Source organism: Pygocentrus nattereri, chromosome 5 (genome assembly GCF_015220715.1).
Source record: "Pygocentrus nattereri isolate fPygNat1 chromosome 5, fPygNat1.pri, whole genome shotgun sequence".
In the NCBI taxonomy this organism is placed as follows: Eukaryota; Metazoa; Chordata; class Actinopteri; order Characiformes; family Serrasalmidae; genus Pygocentrus; species Pygocentrus nattereri.
The window spans coordinates 49190920-49215919 of record NC_051215.1 but is presented as its reverse complement, the minus strand read 5'-3'; the positions used below and the strand labels follow the sequence as shown (position 1 = coordinate 49215919).

At 40.3% G+C, this 25000-nt stretch overlaps 1 protein-coding gene across 4 annotated transcripts in view; it reads right to left on the bottom strand.

Moving 5' to 3' along the window:
- The window catches only part of bnc2 (basonuclin 2), a 283842-nt gene that overhangs the window by 68505 nt on the left and 190337 nt on the right, over positions 1–25000 (bottom strand). For all 4 annotated transcript variants that reach the window (XM_017721929.2, XM_037538468.1, XM_037538467.1 and 1 more), the window contains 2 exons: positions 14872–14974; positions 11201–11436 (listed from right to left, as the gene is read on the bottom strand). In XM_017721929.2, coding sequence (XP_017577418.2) covers positions 11201–11436; positions 14872–14974 — 339 coding nt within the window. The remainder of the gene's footprint in view (positions 1–11200; positions 11437–14871; positions 14975–25000) is intronic.

Here is a 25000-nt window from a genome sequence, read left to right as displayed (position 1 = left end):
CACACTGCTGAGAGAAGCGTCGCATTCATCCCACGGCTTTAGACTTCTGTTCTAGAAAATTCCACAGTTTATCTTTTTCTGCCCTCATCAGTCTCAGCACACAACACTGCGAGGTGCGCAGGTCAAACAGGAATTAACACAATTAAAACAATTTTCAAAAAACAGAGAGAAAAAGAGAAAGAGTGGTAAGGAGGAAAGGAGAGAGATAGAGTGAAAAGGAGAGAGAGAGAGAGAGAGAGAGAGAGAGAGAGAGAGAGAGAGAGAGAGAGGAAAGAAAGAAGACAGGGAGAGGAAAAGAGACAAAAGAGAGAAGGAGAGGTAGAGAGTGAGGGAGGAAAGGAGAGAGAAATAAAAGAAAGAAAAAGAAAGAAAAAGAAAGAAAGAAAATGATGAGAGTGTGATGATTAAAAGAAACGGATTAAAGGCCATAAACTGATATTATTAGGCTGCATTGAAAACAATGTTTAGAATCATCCATGCGCTGTTTGGCCAAACACACTAAAAGCTGCCCCCCAGATTTCTCCTGTCTCTTTTTCTCTCTCCCTGGTCTCATGCCGGATTGTGACCCGCTGCTGCTATGGCAGAGTGGAGAGTGCTCCAAATCCAATATAAGTGGAATTACTCCCCAAATTCCTTCATACAGCGTAACCTGCTAGTAACCCTCCGTCCCAGCTTGAACGTATTTGGAGCCTGAGTGGGGGATTGGAGCGAGGTTCCGTGGATTTGGCTCAAAAAGACTAATATGAAGCTCATAGTATGTGAGCTCTGCCTGTTATAACACCGCGGTGATGAGAACGGTCATTTTCTCCAGGCCACAGAAGAGTGTCATCCAAAATCTGAAATAACTCCAAGATAGTTGATTGGCATGAAATGGAGAGTGGTGATTCAACTGAATCAATTTTGGAATCACAATCAATTCATAAAATTCTTAGTCTAAGTTCCAACGTACAGTCGTCTCTCTAGAAAAAGCCTAGTTTTATTGTCTTTTATTGTCCAGTGCCTTATAAATTATTTCTCCAGTCTCATTTGCATACTCAGTGTGCTTTTAAAGCAATTCTGATTTAAGAAAAAATTGAAATGGAATGATTCACTAAAGCAGTTCCTAAGGAACTGTAATTGCAATCCAGTGGAATCACAGTAAAACTTTGCATTTCATGATTCATTAAATAATTTCCTAAAGAATCTGAATCTAAATGAATCACATTAAAAAGGTCAGATTTTGTGATTGTTGAATCATTTTTAAATAATTATTAAACTGATGCATTAAATGTTAGATTCATTGAATCATTTCCTAAAGAAATTTTTTCTTTTCTTTTCTTTTTTTCTAAAATTCTTTTAGACGCTTCTTTATAATTCATTATCAAATTGAATCATTGTGGGGTCAGAGATTTATACTCCTTATAAGACCTAACTGGTATAAACCAGAGTCAAAGAAAAAGATCTGGAGACTGAGAGGGAAGGTTTGGAAATTAGAAATCAATACAGCCAGACTAAAACAGCATAAATAGAAACTAAAAACCAAAAAGTGCCCAGATCACAGAGCCACTCTTGTCTGGATATTTTTGGGTGGTGGACCTCTCTCAACCTACAGTGATACTGACATGTGGAAAAACCCCAGCATACCTCTGTGCCTGAAACACTCGTACCAGCACACGCTACCATGTCAGTGTCAGTGCTGATAACGGTCCACGACCTAGATAATATTTGGACAACAACAGTCCTGTGGTCAGAAGCTGATCACTGATGAATGGGGTGTAGAGGACCTGATAAACTATGCAGCATCAGATGGCCTACAGTCTGAAACTTCACTAACATATCACATATATTATATAGTATAGAATATAAAACGTTTCATTGCTCCCAAAATTGTTGAAATACGAAATTAAAATTAAATGATTAAAATGATTCGTTTACAGTGTTTCAGTCTACAATGTATAATTCATTATTAGATATAATAATGATCATATGACAAGTGGTGTCAAACACCAAAGCATGCAGTAGACCTTTAGCGTGGGTGTTTGGAGGAAGTGAGGTGAGTAGAGGAAGGTAGGGGTTTCTAATAAAGTGGCCACTGAGTGAAAGTATAAGGCAGGGGTTTCTAATAAAGTGGTCACTGAGTGAATGTATAAGCTAATGGTTTCTAATAAAGTGGCCACTGAGTGAAAGTATAAGGTAGGGGTTTCTAATAAAGTGGCCACTGAGTGAAAGTATAAGGCAGGGGTTTCTAATAAAGTGGCCACTGAGTGAAAGTATAAGGCAGGGGTTTCTAATAAAGTAGCCAGTGTGTAGAAGTGTAAGAGGGGGAGAGGGGGTTTCTAATAAAGTGGGCAATGAGTAGAAGAATGTGTTTGGAATTTCTCCTGAAGTGGCCAGTATGTGAAAATATAAGTGACTGGAAATATTAGGTTGGGGTTTCTAATAAAGTGGCCACTGAGTGAAAATATAAGGCAGGGGTTTCTAATAAAGTGGCCACGGAGTGAAAGTATAAGGCAGGGGTTTCTAATAAAGTGGCCACTGAGTGAAAGTATAAGGTAGGGGTTTCTAATAAAGTAGCCAGTGTGTAGAAGTGTAAGAGGGGGAGAGGGGGTTTCTAATAAAGTGGCCACTAAGTGGAATCATAAGTTGGAGTTTCTAATAAAGTGGGCAATGAGTAGAAGAATGTGTTTGGAATTTCTCCTGAAGTGGCCAGTATGTGAAAATATAAGTGACTGGAAATATTAGGTTGGGGTTTCTAATAAAGTGGCCAGTAAGTAACAGAATGATGTTGGGGTCTCTGATAAAGGGGCCAGTGGGTGGAGTTATACGGTAGGGGTTTTGAATAAAGTAGCCAGGGTGTTAAAATATACAGGGCGGGGATTTCCAATGAAGTGGCCGCTGTATTGAAGTGTAAAGTAAGAGTTTCAAATAAAGTGTCCAGTGTGTGGAAGTGTAAGGTAGAGGTTTCTAATATACTGGCCGTTGTGAACACAGTGGGAGTATAAAGCCCAGTAAGGTGTTTTAGAGTGTGAAACACTGATGATGGGGCAAGATATAGCCAATGCTAAGTGATGAGGCAGCTGAGTATGCTTGGGTGGCTGCAGCTGGCCGTGCGTGTGTGTGTGTGTGTGTGTGTGTATGGAGACTTGGGGGGTGGGGGGGTGGGGGGTTGCAGAATCACCTTGATTCAGTGCACTGGGCCTTTGATGTGTCTAAAGCTGGCTGGTTTGGCCCTGAGCAGAGCACATGCCTTAAAACAAAAATCCAGCTTGACGTCCTCAAATAATAACCATATGAATGCAAGAATTCCACCTAGAGAAACAGTGTGGGCCATGGATGACGCATTAGCCAGTGATAACACAAACCAGGTTAGAGCAGGGCGGGAGGTAGAGGAGGTGATGGAGGTAGAGGGATGGAGGGATGGGACGGAGGAGGAGGAGAAGAGAAAGACATGTGATGAAGGAGGGTTTTGGTAGAGGATCAAATCCAAAAAATTTCTGTACTGAGTTTGACTACCTAAAATGGAAGTTTCTCCGGAGAGCAAAGAGACAGGGTGACCTCCAGGTTAGATGGAGGAGTCATGTTCAGAGATTTCAGAGGGGTGGATTAATTTGGGGTTAAAAACACCATGTTTCATAAAACCATTTCTATCTATAGCACCTTTGGAAAAACTTATCAAAAGCTCTGTTATCTGAGAGAGATAAGAGCCTGTCATAACCTGCCTAAGAGTATCATTACCATCCAAAGTGTGTAGCATTTATAATAAACTATTATATTACTTCATAGCACAGTATTCCCGTGCTTTTTTTTTTTTTATAGAGCCATAAACAAAAATGACCACTTGGTGACGAACGCCAAAGAAAGTCTGAAGCAAATTCTAATCTGTCAGAAAATACGGAAGTGAAAATCAAATCTCTAAATGAACGAGTAGCCGAGGCTAATGGTCCTGAAGTAACACAAGCATGTCAGACCTGTTTTTGTTGAATGTTTTACAGAATTTGTAGTTTTTTTCTCATATTGTTGTTTCTGAATTTGCTTTTGTGTTTCTAAATTTGTTCTTGCATTTCTGAATTTGTAGTTGCGTTTTCGAATTCCCTGTTCAATTTCTCAATCTGCTGTTTTGCTTTTGAGTTATTTACTGTCTTTCTGAATATCCTGATGCATTCCTGACTGTGTGGCTGTGTTTCTGAATTTGATGTTGAATTTCAGAATTCAGTGCTGCTGTTCCAAATTTCCTGTTGAATTTCAGAATTCAGTGCTGATGTTCCAAATTTCCTGTTGAATTTCAGAATTCAGCACTGCTTCTTCCAAATTTGCTGTTGAATTTCAGAATTCAGTGCTGATGTTCCAAATTTCCTGTTTAATTTCAGAATTCAGCACTGCTGTTCCAAATTTCCTGTTTAATTTCAGAATTCAGCACTGCTGTTCCAAATTTCCTGTTGAATTTCAGAATTCAGCACTGATGTTCCAAATTTGCTGTTGAATTCCAGAATTCAGCACTGCTGTTCCAAATTTCCTGTTGAATTCCAGAATTCAGCACTGCTGTTCCAAATTTCCTGTTGAATTCCAGAATTCAGCACTGATGTTCCAAATTTGCTGTTGAATTCCAGAATTCAGCACTGCTGTTCCAAATTTGCTGTTGTGATTCTGAATCTGCTGTTGTGATTCTGAATCTGCTGTTGTGATTCTGAATCTGCTGTTGTGATTCTGAATCTGCTGTTGTGATTCTGAATCTGCTGTGTCTTCACATTTACTGCTGTATTTTCAAATGTGTTGTTGCGTTTCCAAATTTCTGCTGCCATTTTGAAATTCGCTGTTGTGTTTCCGTTCATTATGTTGTTTTATTTTGCTGCATTGTCTTCGGATTGGCTGTTGTATTTCTAAATTTGTGGTTGTGTCTCTGAATTCTCTGATGCATTCCTGAACTTGATGCTGCGTTTCTACATTGTGTCGTTGGGGGCTGTTGTGTGTTTTGCAGCTGTAGCTTCTTCTCAGCTTGAACTTTTTTCTGTTTTGTATGAAGTCTGTGCACAATAATTCTCAGTGCTACTGGTTTTGGTTTTGGTGTGTGTAACTTTCCTGCTTTATGACTCTAAGGCAGCTTTGTGGTGGTTTGCTTTTCCTCCTCCTTCTCCTTCTCCTTCTCCTCCTCCTCCTCCTCCTCTTCTCTTAATCAAATCATGTCTTTTTGGCCAGAGGACATCCTTCGTTAACCGGATAATCGCCACGGGTTCTGCCCCCTACAAATTCCTTCGCGCAAGGCGAGATGAGCCTGGGCACACTGCGGCCAGATGGCAGCTTTATTTGAATAAAATGGGCCCATTGTGCAGAAGCCCCAAACTGTCCTTGAGGAAACGGGAGGGGTGGAGAAGGGGCGAGAGAGAGAGAGAGGGTGAGGGAGAGTGAGAGAGAAAGATGAGGAGAAAGCAGAAGGAGGAGAAGGAGGGGGTTTAGCTTAGCAGTTCCATCTGGCTCTACTGGAACCTTTGTCAGAGTCGGGGGAAACCGCAAAAAGTAGTGTTCTACAAGGACAAGAACATTACTGCAAATGATAGAGAGAGAGGGAGAAGAGAGAACGATAGTGTTTAGTTTAGCTTCAGAGGGGGTGAACAAGCACAGTTTGCACTCCTGAGTGTTACTGATAATGATCATTTTACTTCTACTCAGCTACACTAGTGAGGAAAGTCATCTATTTTTTCCATTTTGGTCATTAACAATACGGTCCTAATTCCTTTTTTAGGTTTAATTTCATTCTGATTCAGCAATTCTTTAACACCCAGATCCGTCATTAAAGTATTGATCTTAAACTTTAGGAGCATGTTGGAGCAATGGGCACAACCTCAGGTGGAGTAAAACAGAACAAGGCGTTTAATTTAGTAAAACAGATTGAAGAAGAACATGCTTTTGGTCATCTACTCGGCCTCCCACAGCAGCATCACCTGCCAATTCATACCATACAAGTAACGTTTTGTCATGATAAGTGGTTTTCAATCATTGAATCAAATGTAAAATTCACATAATTCTCCCCAATATTATTTTAATTACCTATTTGGAGGCTGTACTATAAAAAATGCTTTGAAGCATATTAACAGCTCACTCACTGTGAATATATTTAAATTCTATTTATTTCAATTTTATTGAATTCTATTGATTTAACCCGTTAGTCTGTCATAGTCGACCCCATCTATGCAGTAAGTTTGGCGGAGTTGTTCACAAATATGGTAGGTTGTCAGATGTGTATGTCGCCTGTATAAAAATATCGTTTCATTTTTCAATGTTTAAAAAAAAAAAAAATAGCAAAAACCAAAACGAGTTATGTCTCATCCTCCCCTAATTTTTCTCCCCCAGGTTGTTTTCACAAATTTGTACTTCTGCTTTATTCGCTATTTCAATTAAGCAACAATCCTTACGGGTTTAGTCTACTCTATACCCTCCTCTGCTTCTTAGCGGTTCCATCTGGCTCTGCTGGAACTTTCGTCGGAATTGGGGAAAACCACATCTTGTAAAGAAAAGGAAAAAAAAAAAAAAAACGCCAGAGGAAGCACAATGTTCTACAAGGACAAGAACATTACTGCAAATGTCGCTCAACCCAAGCCAGTTCCACATGTGGTGGAGGCTGCGGAGGCCTATCCTTTATTCCTCTCCCCCTTTCTTTCCCTGAGAGAGAGAGAGAGAGGGCGAGAGAGGCCCAGACTGATAGGAATTCCATCTGTCTGGGAGAGGCCGGTGGAGTGACAGCGTAGAAAAAGCAGCATCTGGTCTCCATTGCTGCAGGCCCGGCGCTCCGGCTTACAGCTCACAGCTGGAGGAGAACGAGGGAGGAGAGAGAGGAGAAGAGAAGGAGCTGGCAGAGTAGGAGAAAAAAAATAGGGTGTGAAAAAAAAGGGGCGAGGGGGAATGCTGGCAACTATGGCCTTCACGCTCTCATTTCTCATACTCCACTGTGCATTCTGATGGAGGGGACGGGGCTTAATCGTCTGTCAGATACACACACACACACACACACACACACACACACACACGGTGTGTGATGGTCTGGATGATCAATTCAGTTAAAGACAACAAAACTGTTATACTTCCCACCTCAGTCACTCACATAATTTACTGTAATGACAAAATAATAACTGCTGTTATTTTATTCAGTAATAACTTGATTTATAATAATTAGACATTATACTGTTAGAAATTAAGGGTCTGTGCAGGTACTTTGTGCTTCCACTTACACAATGGCATTAAGGTCCAATTGTGTATGTTAAATAAGTTTTCCCAGGTAAAAAAAAAATTTGCATGTGTATCTTTCCATAACCTAATGTTTTAAAACAGAACAATAAAACTAAAAGCCTGGAGACGAGACGTCGTATGTGGAGTCAATACAGCTTATCATTATGGCACAATGCTTCCTGACTAAAGGTACTGAGATGTTGAGGAGACCACCCCCGTGACAAGACGGGTACCGCCCCCGTGACAGTTTAGTACCTACTGTAGAAGGTATTTTAAGAGTTTTTTAGTGGTGTAGTATTTATGGCTGTATACTAATTAGCAATTTACAGTAATTTCATGATAAGCTACCTGCTTCTACACTTGATCTCTATTTTCCAAACTCAATGCAATCTGGATATGAATTTTATCTAATAATGCACGGAAAAAACAAATTGGTTTTATATTGTTGACAACATTGATTTCAAACTCTGAACAGATGTGTACTCTCATACACCTGCACAGGCATCATACACACATTTACACATCCCTACACAATCCTCACACACACCCCTCATGATCAGCATAAAAATGAATCGTGTTTTGGTGTCTAATATTAATTTACTTAGTAATAATTTAAATATGCAGTAATAAATTACTGTGCCTGCTTACTGTAGTAATGGCATTACTACTATTAATACAGACTGTATTTGTGCACATGTACATGTGTGTGCATTTCTGTGTGTCAGTGTGTGCATTTAGGTGTGTGTAGTATGCACGAGTGTGTGTGTGTGTGTGTGTGTGTGTGTGTGTGTGTGTGTGTGTGTGTGTTATTATTTCTTTTTAAGGCATTCCAGCTACAACAGTATGTCCTTACAACCTGCCTGGGCTGCCATACAATCTACAATGAATGCCCAATAAAAGCACTTTTCTACAAAAAAAAAAGGCTCTGAGGTTTTTATATTTTACTATAGTGACTCCTTTTGGCCTGTTATTGCATGTTAGGGTTGCACGATATGGACAAAACAGTCTGTACTATTTTATAGTATAATTGTATAATGCTGTGATCATATTGCTATGTACTGGTGAAATTTCATCATCGTTAAGGACTGGCCTGTATGAGTCCGTCCCAAATTATTTGCATCAGTTGAAAATATTTTGTTTTGGTCAGGCTCACACACCCAGCAAAAAACACTGTGTCTAATATCAGGATAGCGATTAACAAACAATATATTGCATAGAAGCAGTTAATTATACTATTACACTGTATTACTGCAGCGATGTTAATCATATACAGTGAGGTTAACTCAGACTAATGCTTTTCTGTTAGGGAGCACATGCATTAGTATTTTAGTGTTATTTTGAAGGGTGTTCTTATGAAGCATCTCGGGACAATTAAAAAATAGCTTTGCTCCTTTTAATGGCTATTGATGTTATTTATAATTCTCTCTACTCGCAAATCAAAATTCAAAACACTCAACGTGCCGTTGGCCCTTTATACTATCGACTCATGTTCTCTGTTTAAGCAGTCTATTAGACGGATAAATTACGTACTTAGTCATGCTTCAGCAATACATTCAGCATCCTGCCCTTCATTTCAGAGCAGGCATCTCCTCTCACTCTCTGCTTTCACAAAAAATTCATATCTAACATCATTAATACGAGCAGAAGAATGAAAACAACACCAAGGGCTAAGACCCTCTCTCCCTCTCTCCCTCTTTATCACCCTCCTTCGTTATCTTCCCTCAGTTTTCTTTCCTTCTACTTTATCTCTCATGCTTATCTCCATCTTCGTTCTCTTCCTTTGTTTCGCTCTCTTTTCTTCCTTTCTCTCCGTCTGTTTCTGCTCTCCGTTTACTCTCCATTTACTTTGCTCTTGCCTCCTCCCTCTGTCTCACTCTCTCTACTTCTTTTTCAATTTACTTTTCTTTCTCTCTCCATCTTTCACTCTCATTCCTCTTCTGTCTACTTCTACTTCTCTTTGCTGCGTTCTCTTGTTTGTTCTTTCTCTCTCCGTCTCTTTCTGCTCTCTTATCCTCTTTTTCTCTCTCCACTTACATTGCTCTATTTTTCTTTCTCCCTCTCTCTCTCTCTATCTCTCTAAGTGACAGTAGTGAAGGGGTAATTTGATCTCTGTGTTTTTAAGGTTCATCAAAGTGCTGTAACACACAGAGCGATGGGAAAAATCCAAAATATTCTCACCAACTGGGCAAAAACCGAACCATATGAGGTTATCTTCTCCAGCAAAAACCTCTAAATCCTCCTCATCCTCCTCTGTGTGCTTTCTGGAACACACACACTACACGGTAGTTCATCCAGGTGTCTAATAACACAGTGTTAAGTGGAGGAAAAATCACCTTTAAACTGTGAGCCTGATATTGTATGAAGCAGATTAAAGGGGCGAGGGAGAGAGAGAGAGAGAGAGAGAGAGAGAGAGAGGGAAAGAGAGAGAGAGAGAGAGAGAGAGGGAGAGAGAGGGAGAGAGAGAGGAAGAGAGAGGGAGAGAGAGGAAGAGAGAGAGAGGGAGGGAGAGGGAGATAAAGGGAGAGAATCAAAGTGAATATAATGTCTCTTTAGTGTAAAGATTAGACAGGTAATAAACTGTGTGCATATACGTGTGTGTGTGTGTGTGTGTGTGTGTGTGTGTGTGTGTGTGTGTGTGTGTGTGTGTGTGTGTGTGTAACAGCAGGCCAGTAGAAGAAGCAGGAAAAAGAAGCTCTGGCTTATTAGTGGTGACAGGTGTGCTACCTAAGAGGCAGGTCGGATAGACAGACAGAGAGAGAGAGAGAGAGAGAGAGAGAGAGAGAGAATGAAAGTAGAGAGAAAATAAGAGAAATAAAGAGAAAAAGCTACAGAAACTTAGAAAGAGAAATAAAATGAGAAATAAGGAATGGAAGAACCAAAGGAACAAAGAAGGAAAGGAAGAAAGACAGTTAGAGAAACAGAGAAAAGAGACAGACAGACAGGGAGAAAGAGAGAAGAGAGAGAAAAGGGAGAAAGAAAGAAAAGGAAGAGAGAGGAAGAGAGCTAGCGAGAGGGAGAGAGAAGGGTGAGAGAGAAAGTGAGAGGCTTGCAGGTTTCACAGAAGCTGTTTCCACAATACAAGGCCCCAAAAACCACACACACACACACACACACACACACACCACACACACACACACACACACACAGAGGCTGGCTCGTCCATGCTGTTCCACTTAGGCACGGACTAGGCCCTGACACACAAACACACACACACGCGGCTAAACCGCGAGCACATGTTCTGCTGCTCCTCACTAATTCATTCAGGAACACTCTGGTTTGGTCGTAAGGCCGTGAGCGCTGTAGCTTTGATTAACAAACGTGTCTGATTCCAATTACAGCTCAGCCGCGGTTTCTAACTCTGCTAGCGTTACATTTTTCTCCTCTACCACTTTTTCCTCCCTTCCTCATTCCTCTGTTTCATGTTTTCTGTCTTTCTTTATACAGGTGTATATTTTGCTTCTGAGACCCATGTAAGGACTAGCAGGACCATCTGAGACGGTGTGAAGGAAGTAATAATAATAATAATAAATAAATAAATAAACAAAACAAACAAACAAGCAAAAAAAAAACAAGAATTACTGTGCAACAGTGATCATTCCTGAATAACATGATTACACGAGTATGTGCAAGTGAATTGAAATGTGCTGAAATGTGAGATTTCTGAATCATTTCCAAAAGAATCGCAATCAAACTGAATCGATACACAACTCGTACACAAATACAGAGCTCTGTGTGCATGCATGTGTGTGTGTGTGAGTGTGCGTGTGTGTGTGTGTGTGTGTGCATGTGTGTGTGTGTGTGTGTGCGTGTGTGTGTGTGTGTGTGCGTGTGTGTAAAACTGAAGGACAAAAGTTGTCAATCATTTCCTAGAGAATCGCAATCAGACTGATTCACTGGCAGAGATGTACACTTGTGTAGAGAAACAGTAGGCTGTGTGTGTGTGTGTGTGTGTGTGTGTGTGTGTGTGTGTGTGTGTGTGTGTGTATGTATGTGTGTGTCCTACCTGCAGTATGTATCCTCTGACGTAATCTCGGAGCGTCCAGCCCAGGCCGTGGAGGATATGTAGGACCTCATCCTGCTTGAGGACACTGAAGAGTCGGTCCAGGAGGATCTTGAGTCTGACGGGGATGGCCTGCGTACCATAGAGCATCAGACTGCTGATATCAAACACCACGTTGCACTGCACAATCTCCACCTGCGTCGGGTGGTACAGGTGCTGAGTACTCAACTTATCCAGGGCTGGAACACACACACACACACACACACACACACACACACACACACACACACACACACACACACACACACACACACACACAGACAGATTAAAATACAAGATCACACAATAAGGATTACGGTACTTCAAATAGACACATTTAAAGACAGCACTCCCACAAACGATGCATGCTTATGTTTTCTGAACTCGTACTGGATAGTGCACTGTACTGGATCAACACAATTACTGTTTTTAAGTTTACTTTTGTTGGAAACATTGTGTTGGAGTAAGACACGGTGTTTATGTGCCACATTTTACACATCATGTATCGTCAACACTAGTTTCACATATTTATCCCTCTCCTGAAGGATAATACAGAAGAATTTCTTCAATATTTTGCTAGTTGCTGTTTTTAGTGCATATTCTTTTCATGAATAAACAATAAAATAATGAGATTTTAGTAACGTGTTTAATTCTAACATTATCCAAAGGCTAGACGTTTTTTTTTATATGCAACTGTATGCATAATTAAGTAGATAACATCTCATTTGCAAACTTCCAATTCAGAAAATACTTGCAGGAATGTGAGTAATCAACTGGGAACGCTCCAGCGTGATACGAGTTAAAAATGTATCATATCTTCCTGTAGTGTCTCACCAATTATTTCTATTATCAACAAGTTATCAAGGAATTATCAATGTGCCAAAGCAGAAACGTATTCAACAAACACAACCTGTAAAATCCAGGTGCACGAATCTGCTAATTATTCTTGTTCTGGAATGTTTATAACAGGCAGCAAAGCAGAGAGATTTTTTTTTTAAGTGAAATAAGGAGCCGTGTGAGCTGCTGTGTAAGGGGAGGCTACTGTACTGCCTGAATGTGTGTGTGATCAGACCCACATGTGCAGGAGAATAAATGAGTGTGTTTGAGCTACAGTACACTGATCCACTCAGATGTGGAGGCTAAAAGGCAGGACACACCCACATGAAGGACATAACACAGTTTTCCATGATTTCCACACTACATATAGATCTTCACTGTTGGGATAAAACAATGTAATTCGTTTAATTGTTTTCATTTGTTTTCCTCCATTTACAAATAGACAGATAAAAATTACACATTGTTTGGTATTTAGTATGATATTTGCTAATACTGATACTATAAGTATCTATAAGTGCTATAAGTATCTGGACCAATCACAGCTCCAGGTGAGTTTGTTCATGTATCCCAACAAGAAGAAATAATTTAACAGATTAATGACCATTACTGTTAATATACATGAAGGCACATAGAAATCACTATATATATTTATTGCACTGTGTATTGTGGTGTAGTGTATTGTAGTTTACTGTATTGTATTGCATTGTATGGCGCAGAGTTCTGTGTTCAACACTTGTTTCTATCAGTATCTGAGCTCAGGACCGTCTTTCTCTCTCTAACCTACCGGTAACTAGCAAAGATCTCTAGATAGACAAAGCACTTCTTGTAAGTCTCTCTGGATAAGCGTCTGCTGAATGCTGTAAATGTAAATTATCGCATATTTTGTGATCTTCTAAGTGAACGTCAGTCAGCACGTCCTCTACATAGAGCACACTTTAACATGGCATTGTTCTGCAAATTGAAGAGCTTAACGGAGTTTAAAAATCCATCAACTATAAAATGTGCCATAACTTTTTCACAGGCCATATTTTATGGTTTATCTGTCCAATACATCCATTTCAGAAAATAAACAGTAACGGTGCATTAAAATGTACAGTGGGGTGCTCAAACTTGTGCATCCGACTGCAATAATCTAAACGCAATGCTCGTATTCGTCCATACCACGCAGCTCTAGTGCAATATAGAAATCACCTATTAGATGAAATTCCTCTCTTTTTCTTTCATCTCTTTCTCTCTCTCTTCTATATTTTTCTTTCATTTCTCTCTCTTTTTCACTCTCTCTCTCTCTCTCTCTCTCGCTTTCTCCTTCTTTTTCTCTTTCTCTCTTTTTTCTCGCTTTTACTCTTTTTTCCTCTCCTGGTTCACCTAACAGATCCCCCCTCTCCTCCCGCTTTTGTCCGTCTGTGTGACACCTGGTTTTGTCTGTGTTTTTTATGCTGACAAAGTTTTTGCCCGACAACAGCCTCGGCCAGACACGAACACAATAAAAAATGAAGAAGTGCTGTCAGAGGTGCTGCCAATAGCAGCGGAGGAATGAAAGAGTCGACAGAAGAGGGGAGGAGAGGAGATTAACCGGGAGGAGAGAGGAGAAAAGAAGAGCGGAAGAGAGAAAAGGTGGCAGTTCACTCACATTATATGTCTAAACCCCCCCCTTCTAACTTCTAACCCCACATCTACAGTTAGGGCTGGGCCATATAATGATGTGTGACCATTATCATAAGTTACATGACAATAATCTTCTGTGATTATGTGATGAGTATCATTAATACTTTTGGAAGCCTGTATAGTAACAGCATAAACTGTGCAAGCTGTAACAAATCATTGCTGTTGTAACAAAACCTTCAATCTCCATATGTATATTTACATGAAAAGTAAAGCAGGTTTTTCCCTTGTGCTGTAAAGTTATTATTATGGAGATTACTTATATATATATATATATATATATATATATATATATATATATATATATATATATATATATATTTGCCAGAACATATCACTTCACTGATGAATACAAATAACAGTAATTATCAGACTCACTCTAGTAACTGGATCAGCTGCCAGGTACCAAGAGTTTTTACTGAACTGGGAAAATCTGCTTTTAGTCCCAGCACCAGCTGGAATTCACTACAGGACCCATTAAAACTCGGCTCACTGGCGTCACTCAGTCATTTTAAACTTTTAATATCAAACCACCTTCAGACAGCCTGGACCTGTTTTACTCAATCTTATTTATTCAGAACTTTTATTTTTGTTTTAGTTCTCCTTAGTTCTTTATCTCTTTTTATTTATTTATTTATTTCCTCTCATTTTATTTTTAAGTTTTTTATCATTACTTTTTTTTTAAATTTGTGATATTGTACTATTAACTTACTAATTTCTTATCTATGTTTGATCTTAATTTCTTACCATTTAAATCTCAAGTTCTATTTTTATCTACTTTTATCTTTTATTCACTGTTATTTTAATCTTTCTTTTAATTTAAAATGATTAAATGTAGTTATTATTTTCTTTGTCATGTCAATCCCTGTTTTTGTAAATGCTCGGCTACATTGAAAATGAGGGTTGCCCTCAATGTACTTCCGAGTCAAAATAAAGGTTGATTGATTGATTGATATATATATATATATATATATATATATATATATATATATATATAAATAAATAAATAAATATATATATATATATATATATATATATATATAGAGAGAGAGAGAGAGAGAGAGAGAGAGAGAGATTCAAACTAGGAAAAAAAAAAGATATGAATATGGAAAATTCATACACACACACAGTCTTACCGTGAGCGACCCATCCGTGTTTACAGTGGTCACACGTCCTCAGGTGGATCTTCCCCGGCTGAAAGCACTCACAGGTGCAGTTCACCAGAGTGCAGCGAATGGCCTGAAAACACACACATTAAAACACTCAGTAATACACACATTAATACACACATTATTACACACATTCAGTAATCCATTTATACCCATTCACCATCTACATTACTGTTACAAACCTTCACTCTTCATATTCAGAATTATAGTTATATAATAACATATACATACTGTAGATTTCAATTTTATGAACTATTCACAAAAAGGTGTTATTTGATATTTTGCGTTATATTTTGGAATCAACAAGAGGTTATTAATTGATTAATCATACAATATAGTTCTCTATTTACAGTCATCTTCAGGTTTTCTGCCTCAAGATTTGTTTATCAATTAAAAACCATGATTCAAAACGTCTGAATGGTTGCATACAAACATTCAGTACATGCAAGCAATATACACATTCAATACACCAACAATATTAACTTAATACACAGACAATATTCACTCAAAAAATCAGCAATAATCCCCCAATACACCATCCGTTAATGCTCTGGACGATTGATTAGTCAGTGGAATCAAGTGAAATCAGCTTATTTGGTTTAAGAGCCACAAGTACAAGGATGAATCATTTCTTTCATAAAGCCAAAAAAATACCAAATTACCAGCTAACACAATCACTCCAACTGTCAATCAAACCTTAAAGGAAAATAACTCAATGGCTGAGGTGTAAACAAAGTCACTCTGAGTGATTTAACGTAAAATGCGTTACTAAAGAGAAGCTCATCAATCAACTCTGATGTTTTTACAGTGGCAGAGAATCCAGGAACCAGTGATCACGATGTCGACGATGCACTTAAAGCCATCGTATGTGCAACCCAAAAGAAAAAGTAAGGGCTATTTCGCTCTGTCATGCTTAAAGAGAAAAGCGTTTGGGGTAAAACTCTCTCAAAACTCCTGTGAAACAATGCCAGTGTATTTGTAACGTTACGAACTTTCTGTGAGAGAGTTTTTAGAAGCATTAGAGGCGAACTCTTCAGACGTCTGGATCCTATCGCCACCGCTTTGAACATTTCTGGCTCAATTCACATCAAGCCGTTCTGAATGACTTTGTTTTCTGATTATTTAACTAAGCAGAAATGTCAAAGAATCAGAAGATCTGAAGATCCTCTTCAAACCAGGTTGCTAAGTGTATGACATCTCAGCCTCGTGACCGGAAGGTCGCCGGTTCGATCCCCAGGGCCGACAGCACATGACTGAGGTGTCCTTGAGCAAGACACCTAACCCCCAACTGCTCCCCGGGCACTGCGGATTAGGCTGCCCACCGCTCTGGGCAAGTGTGCTCACTGCCCCCTAGTGTGTGTATTCACTAGTGTGTATGTGGTGATTCACTTCACAGATGGGTTAAATGCGGAGGTGGAATTTCCCCATTTGTGGGACTAATAAGGGTCACTTAAATGCACACAAATACAACAACACACACACCTCAATGTAAAACCATTTGCTAAAATGTATTAAAAGCGATACAGTATTCAGCAGGAACACATCATTTATTAATGTGAAATGTGACCTGAAATAAAGAATAAAGTGCCAGTGCTAATGCTTAGCCTAGCATCTCCTGACAAGCTGGCTCCAGTAGGCTTCTTCCTCTTTTTGACTCATGTCATATTGATGCAGGGCCATTTAGACGGCAGTTTCCACACACACACACACACACACACACACACACACACACACACACACACACGCACACCTGAAATCCTGCCTTTCTGTCTTTTCCCCACCATTTGAAATTTCCCGTTGTTTTGACAAAGCCACCATTACCCCACTGCTGCCGGCTGACCCGGAGATGACCCTAAAAGCTTTTAGTGGTGAGGGGGTTAAGTGTCTGAGCTATTGTCTGATAACACTAGTCTTTAACCCATGGAAGACTAGAGTTAATGTCTTTCTGCTATGTGTTTGATTTACGGTATGTAATTACCTATAAATAACACATTTACAGTTATAATTATTTACACAATTCAAATAATTGCCCTACAAATAAAAAGTCAAATTTATACAATTTTCCACACACCTATAGAACAAAGGAGATCAGCCACAACACGTCTGATGTCCAAGTTTTCCTTTTTTAGTTCTAAATTTGAGCCACAAGTAAAACACTGCTGACACAAAAGTCAGTAGTCAACACACACAGTGTTGTTTCTATTTATAAACGCATGAATTCAGTTTCAATATTTAAGTTAGCAGTTATTTATAAATACAAACAACAGAAAGTATGAGAACTGTGCAGGTCTTGGAGATGGCAGGGAGGTCATTGGCAGCATAACCTCACTGGGGGGAAGGAGCGAGAGCTTGTGTGGGAGGTCGAGAGGAACCATTTAGATAGTTGGGCTCAACTCCATTCACAGTATTGCCTCTGGAACCAAACTCCTTGACAGGGGTTGGTCTTTCTCCTACATAAGAGTTGCACAGGATGAGAGGCACCCAACATGTGCGGGGATACTCACAAGTCCCCGGCTGGCTGCTATGCAGTTGGAGTTTGTCCTGGTGGACACGAGGTTCTCCTCAGTACAAATAATAATCACAGTGATGAGAACTCAGTGTTGTGTGTGCTTATGCACCAAACAATAGCTCTCAGCCTTCTTGAGCTGAGTGGGTGGGGTTCTGGAAAAGGCACCGCATACAGATTCCATAGTTTTGCTGGGAGATTTCAGTGCTCTTGTTGGCAATGACTGGTAAACCGGGAGGGGGGTGACTGAGAAGAACGGCTTGCCTGACCCGAATGATGAACTGTTACTGGACTTCTGTGCTAGTCATAGATCTATAACAAACACCAGGTTTGAACACAGTGATGTTTATAAGGGTACTTGGTACCAGAGCTTGAACAAAGGTCAAGGATCAGCTTTATTGTCATTTCATCTGACTTGCAGGACAATATGTTCTGGACACAAGAGGTGCTGAGCTATCAACCAATCACCATCTACATTACATGGCTGATGATAGATTTTGAATTCATTGAATATCAGACAGGTTGACAGCACAATAATCACGGTGTTACATTCTGCTCATTTATTCGCTGCTCAGTTAACTTAAAATGAGACCACAGGTGAAAGTGATTCATCACTGATTAACCAGCGTTTTATCATTAATCATTCAGGTTTTTAGGCAAATTACAATGGAAAGAAAACAGTTGTAGTTGTTGTGAATTAGAATGACAAAAGTTCCATATAAAAGCTTGCGATTTGCTTGGGAAAACCCTGAATACCCCCGCTCAAATTATGTTTTGTTGATTTTTTAAAATTGGAAATAAGCACATACACTATAGGGAACAAATTTACATTTAGCATTTTTCTGCAAATTTCTATTTTCTTGCTGATTTTAACATATTAGAAAAAACAGATACATCAAATGTGCCATAATTTTTGTACAGACCACATTTTATATTTGTATGTTCCCTAACCTAAAGTACTGCAGGTTCATAGTCCAGATACATTGCCATTGACCTACATTTCTCCACTTCTGAGGTTTCTCTCTGAATCAATGATTGCCTGTTTGATTCTCCTAAACCACATCAGTGGACAATAACATTGTAAATAAAACTATAAACTATAGTCTCTATAAATTATAGCTCTAGAGAAATATAACAGCTCTCCTTTTAGGAGGCTCTCCTCTCCTCTTTTGGCTCCTCTCCGTGCTTCCTTCTCATGCTCTTCAGGAGGTTTAACTTTTGAGCCTTGGTTCCTCTCAGGGGTTCTTCTTTATGGTATCAGGGAGTTTCTCCTGACACTCTGGCCCTCAGTGATGTTCTTTTGGGGCTGCATCTGTATTAAAGCTGCTTTGGGGCAATGAGCATGGAAGAAAGAGCCACAAAGATAAAAGCGAAGTATAGGGGTGTAAATCTCCGACAACAATTTCCTTCAATTATAATTCTTTAGGAAATGATTCAATGAATCCTGATTCAATTCAGTTCAATTTCAGCACACACACACACACACACACACACACACACACACACACACACACACACACACACATATATATATATATATATATATATATATATATATATATACTGGATCACACAAATGTAACTGAAGGAACTTTAGTTGGACAATTAAAAACAACACATCAAGCATTATTTTGGATTTTTGGATTATAATCCAAAATCAAAGCCGCTGAATTGCCTCCTTTGGAACAACAAGGCATTTTTACACCTATACTGAACTGAATTCATATGAAGCTCTAAATCTTTATGTAGCGGAAATATTTAATAATAATATTTAAGATTTTAGCAACAATAAAATTAACAACAATTCTTAAATGCATTCATATGTGATACTGTCCTGGATTCTGAAGCAGAAGTGTCTGTGTAAGAACCTGAATTCAGGCCAATGCCTGTTTATTTAGTGTCCAGTGTGATGCAATGTGGGTATTAAAACTGTTTATTTATATTGAGCCTTCCTTTTTCACTTGGAACTGGCACTGGCACATGTAGTAAAGCTGTTTTATATCCAAAAAAAAAACTTCTATTACTGTGGCACAAGTTGACTTTGAGGTAACTGATCAAAACGTAGGAATCGCAATACCAGCCGTTTATTTCGCAGTTAAGAGAGAAAGAGCAGCACTAAAAGGAAATAAAAACATCAAAGACCCTTAAAAAAGCACTGTTTACATAGCCTGACAGCTGACAAGATAGTTAACGTGGTCTAATAAAGCAATTAGAGCAGCTGCCACGGCAACGAGGCCTTCTAATGAGCGCCTTATTACAGCAGGCTTGTGTCTCCCTGTTAACGGAGCGTTAGAGCGCCACCAGCTCCAGCCATGCTTCATTCTTTAGTGTAGCACTGGAGCTATGAGGTTAATGTAGCTAACAAGTAACGTAAGCTTGACACCTGACCATGTCAAGCTGTTAAGTAATCTGTAATGGACTTGCTTATGTGGTTTGCTTTCCTAATCCATACTGTAATCCCAACGTTTCAACCCATTAATGGTCAGAGCACAAATTTAAAGACCAATGCAAAGACAAACCTTTATACTAACTACATATATAACTAACTAAATATTTATTTTTCTGTGCCCTTGGAACATTTTAGTAAATGCAACGTGATAAAATATATTTGTAAATCCACGACAAAAAGTTTGGGCACCCCTGCGTTAGACCAATCAGAACAAGATCTGTGGCATTTTTTCTCGTCATACCAAATGTAGTTGTTGGGCATGAATGGGTTAATAATTTATGTATTTGTGGAGCTATAGACTGCCATAGAGAGTTATAGGATGCTATTCAGTTCAGTTCAATTGTATTCGTATTTCTAACATATGGGGTGATGAGGCCGGATACAAGTGCAGAGGATCACACAGCAGGATCACACAGGGGTCAACACACAGAAACATCAGAAACAGGCCAAGAACCAAGTGCTCAGAAATGCACGGGAGATAGAGGCAGGACGCTGCACGGGTGGAGTCAAACTGAATTAATGTGTCCAGAACTGTTTGCAGGTGTATATGGTACTAATTGGTAGCCGGAGTTCAGCTGTAGCTGGAGTGAGACAATCCAGGCTGAGCAAGTCCAAGTAGAGTATCCTCAACATGACAGCACAGCTCTCTGTACAGCAGTCATTGTCCAGAGGCAGGGTCAACTCAGAAATGCGGGTGCTGCCCCCCGAGCGAGTCAGTGTCAAAAAAGTGGGGCCGTTATTGTTACTCATACTGTTGAAACCCACACTGTTTGGGTTGGGTTTGTCTGTAGCAGCGACCCTGAGCTGGTCAGCTGAGTGTCCAGTGGAGTGTCCACTGTCTGAGACCAGCTGCTGTTTTGCTGTTGCTGCACTGCTAATGGATGTTGTTTTTGGCGTCAGACCCTGTCCCAGCCCCGTTTATATAAACACGGGCAACCGACAGCAGCATACAGAGAGAGAGATAGAGAGAGAGAGAGAGAGAGAGAACAGGAGACTGAAGCAGAGATAAAGAGGGAGAGACCATGTGTGAGAGAGAGGGAGGAAGCAGAGAGGAGGACAAAAAAGTGACAGAGAAAGAGGGAAAGAAAGAAGAGCAATGGAGAGAGAAATAAGGCAGGAGGAAAAAGAAAAGGGAGAGAGAGATAGAGAGAGGGGGGCAGAAAAGAAGAGTGATGAGAGAGAAAGAGAGAGAGGAACAGAAAGGAAGAGTGATGGGAACGAAAGAGAGAGAGAGAGAGAGAGAGAGAGAGAGAGGGGAACTTAAAGGAAGAGTGATGAGAGGGAAAGAGAGAGAGAGAGAGAGAGAGTCAGAGAGAGAGACAAATATAAAGGAGGCAGAGAGAGAAGATGCTCTGAAAGCTGCTGCTGAATTAACTTGCTAAGCTGGATAATCTGTCTTCTCTGTAACTGTGACGCCTATTGCACATCTTTTATGTCATTAGTACACTGTTGAAAAAAAATTATTAGACCATCACTGAGGTGGTAATCCTCAAGTCATGCGGGTGGTACCCTAAAGTCTTCAGTTCCTTCAGTTAGGAAATATAATTGTACCCATATTCTGTTACAGTTACAGTTAAACGTTTTATATTGAGACACTGCACTGACTCCATATACTCGACTATACTCTTTATAGTCTTGACTATTCAAAAAGCTACAAATGCCCCTTTTTCCCTGAGAAAGTGAACGGAGTACACCCTTAAAATTAACTTAAGGTACACTATTGGACCTTAAGTGCCTTGAAACAGAAAGGCCAGGGACAAAATTGGGCCTGTATTATAGTCTATTTTCTGACATTGCAGATTGTGCACTGTGTATTTTAATTACTTTTATTTTTATTGGATTCTATGTTGACACCTGGCACCCGAGAAACTCCTTGTACTTCTTGCACTTGGCAAATAAAAGATTCTTATTCTGATTCTGTATCGCCCACAAACTCCCACTGCCGAAAAAATGAAGATGACAAATATTCACAAGCACTGAAAGGAAGTCAAAAGCATCCTCAGCAAAACTGATTCAAATGAGCTCCCTAGAGTTTGTCACCCACTCGCTCGCTCTCACTCTCTCTCTCTCTCTCTCTCTCTCTCTCTCTCTCTCTCTCTCTCTCACACTCAGAGCCAACATGAGGGTTCTGGCTAACACCAGCAGCATCGTGTCCTGTCTTCCACCCACGAGATGTTATCTCATCCATGGTTTTAGCTGCTGCTGCGCTGTCAATTTCCTGACAGAAGTATGTGGCCAATGTGTTCAGGAAAGTCATAAAACCCGGCCTGGCTTCAGCAGAGACGGACCGGGGCCTCCACAACAGTGGCCATATTGAAAACAGGTGACAAATAAAATACACACATGGCATAAAGACCGCCTTTGTCTGCGGGGAAGGTCCCGGACGAAAAATGCTATCACTAACCGCCGTGTTTTACCTCCTGAATGTTAATACTAACAAGGCACATTTGCTAAAGTTACAGCTAAATGATTTGCTGATGTTGAAGTCAAAACCAGCGTTAGCATTGCCTCAGAGCATTGCCACCAGGACTCCGCACTCTGGAGTGTGTGTGTGTGTGTGTGTGTGTGTGTGTGTGTGTGTGTGTGTGTGTGTGTGTGTGTGTGTGTGTGTGTGTACATATATATATATGTGCAGTAAAATGTCCAGAAACGTGCCATATTTTTGGTCGGTTCTCTGTAGGGGTTTCTGCTGACTTATTTTCAATTAGACAATCGACAAAATATTAAGCTTCTGCGTATGAGTGTATATTTCAGGGTATTATAGCTTATTATTATGACTCCTCTTCATCATCGTTTAACAGTAATAAAAGTGGCTCTCAGGATCTTGGATTTGGCCAAACATGTCGTTCCAGTAAAACACAGAATATTAGTGTTTTATCTACTACAGCTACTGCTAATTTTGACAGACCTGCTAACGTTCAAAACCACAGCTGGAGCATTTGGCAATGTTGGATTAGCTCTAGCATTCTCTGTAGGCCTGGGTCAGAGGGCTTCAGTATATGTGCCCCAGGTCCCTGTCCCTCCTCTCTGACACACACACACACACACACACACACACACACACTAGCACTAGCACTATGCTAACAGGAACCAAATGGGGCGTGAGTCCCTTGAGAACAGGGCTGAAAGAGGAAAGCATGTGTTTAGTGTGTTCACCCCAGGTCTCTCTCTCTCTCTCTCTCTCTCTCTCTCGCTCCCTCTCTCTCTCTCTCTCTTCTCTATTCTCTCTCACTCTTTCTCATGTTCTCTTACTTCCCTATTCTTTCTGTCTGTCTCTTTGTCACTTTGTCCTCTCTCTCTCTCTCTCTCACTCGCTCTCTCTATGTCCTATGCTCTCTCTTTTTCCCGTTGTTCCCATGTATTTTTGAACAGACCTCCTCAGGACTGCGGTGGGTAAGGCTGCACACCTCGCATGCTAAGCTGTCTTCACTGTGCAAATGCATGCGTGCTCTCTCTCTCTCTCTCTCTCTCTCTATCTCTCTCTCTCTCTGGTGCTCTACCTCTTCACTCGGCGCATGACGTAACAAAAACATGCTTCAAATACCACCTGAGTACAAGTTTATCTATCTGAGATTACTTAACATCTCCATGTGGTTAGTGCAGTGTTAATTGGTAAACTGCTGCACTAAACATCTTTGATGATCAACGTTTTTTTAGGGTGTCTGTGTAGTTGATTTTTCACCGAACTGTAGCTTGAAAACACTGCGTTTTGTGCAGTTGAATACGTAGAGGCGGCAACCTTACAAACCGAAGAGAAATGCAGTAAGAGAAAAAGTGAGCGGATTATAAAAGGGTAAACGCAGATGAGTTTCAGATGGTTTTGGGAGGCTGTCTTCATTCCTCATCCCGCTATACGCTGCGTGCCGCTGTGTTTGGGGTCCAGCTGGGACAGGCCATGCCCTCGGCCCCCAGGAGACAGATCTTGTTCGCTTCCTGCTGAAGACCAGCCGGGGCAGGGCATAGCCTGCATGCCAGCACTGAGCGCTCACACAATCCGAACGCCAGCGCGACCGATGGGACATGCAAGACTGAACAGTGGAGAATTCTGACAGCCCTGTTAACAGTTTCTCCTTCTGAGTCTTGGTTCCTCTCAGTGGTTCTTCCTCATGCTCCCAGGGCCTTTCATTTTTTGAATGTTGGTTCCTCTTGATGGTTCTGCTCAATGCTTTTATGGAGGTTCTTTTTTAGAGTCTTGGTTCCTGTAAGTGGTCCTTCCTAATGCTCTCAGGGAGGTTCCTCTTAATGGTTCACTTTCATGCCCTATAAAGTTTTTCTTTTCAGTCTCTAAGTTTCTTCTAAGCAGTTCTTCCTCATGTTCTTTGGGGGGGTGGGGTTGAGCCTTCTCTCAGTGGTTCTTCCTCATGCTCTTATGGAATGCTCATTGGTGGTCTCCTTAAGTAACACTGCATTTTGAGTGCACTGCTAGTCATATTCTGCCTTCTTCTGAAAATGTTCAGAATCATGTTTATGATGGATAAACATGATTTATGATGATTATGATGAATGACCGTGAGAGAGGGTGGACATTACAGTGAAGGATTAATACCTGCCAGTTTTGCTCGCATACATTTGTAATCCTTTATTTTTGGCATATTTTGCAACAAGTAGCTTCATGTTCATTATAGGCACAGAAAACTGTAAAAAAAGCCCACGTTAAACCGTTGATTAGACATATCTAGCCTTGTAGTCATCAAGCTATTGCCCAATCTTTTTCTCTCTGCCTCCCTCCCTCTCTCACTGGGTGTCATTTACAGTTAGGAGGAGCACCTGGCAGTGAGCATGTCCTTAAACACGCCTGAGAAAGAAATACACTCACTCTTCCCTCATCCCTCCCTCTGCAAAAAAGCCACTCATGTCCTAGCCATGCTGTTTATGTACAGAGAGGAGGGATGGGACTCAGCTGTCCTGATCCACGTCATGCACAGGCCTAAAAATCCAGAGTTAATGGATTGTACCTCCGACTTGTGTTCATAAAAAAATACAAAAACAGCAAAAATGCAAAGGGCATCTTTCCTTTCTGCCAAGCAAAACTCAACACACAACATTTACTTTTTATTAAAGTTCAGGCTCAGCACACATAAGAATTTGACTTGCTGCTTCCTGCAGCTGAAGGCTGTTGTTCTATCACTTACACTAGATAA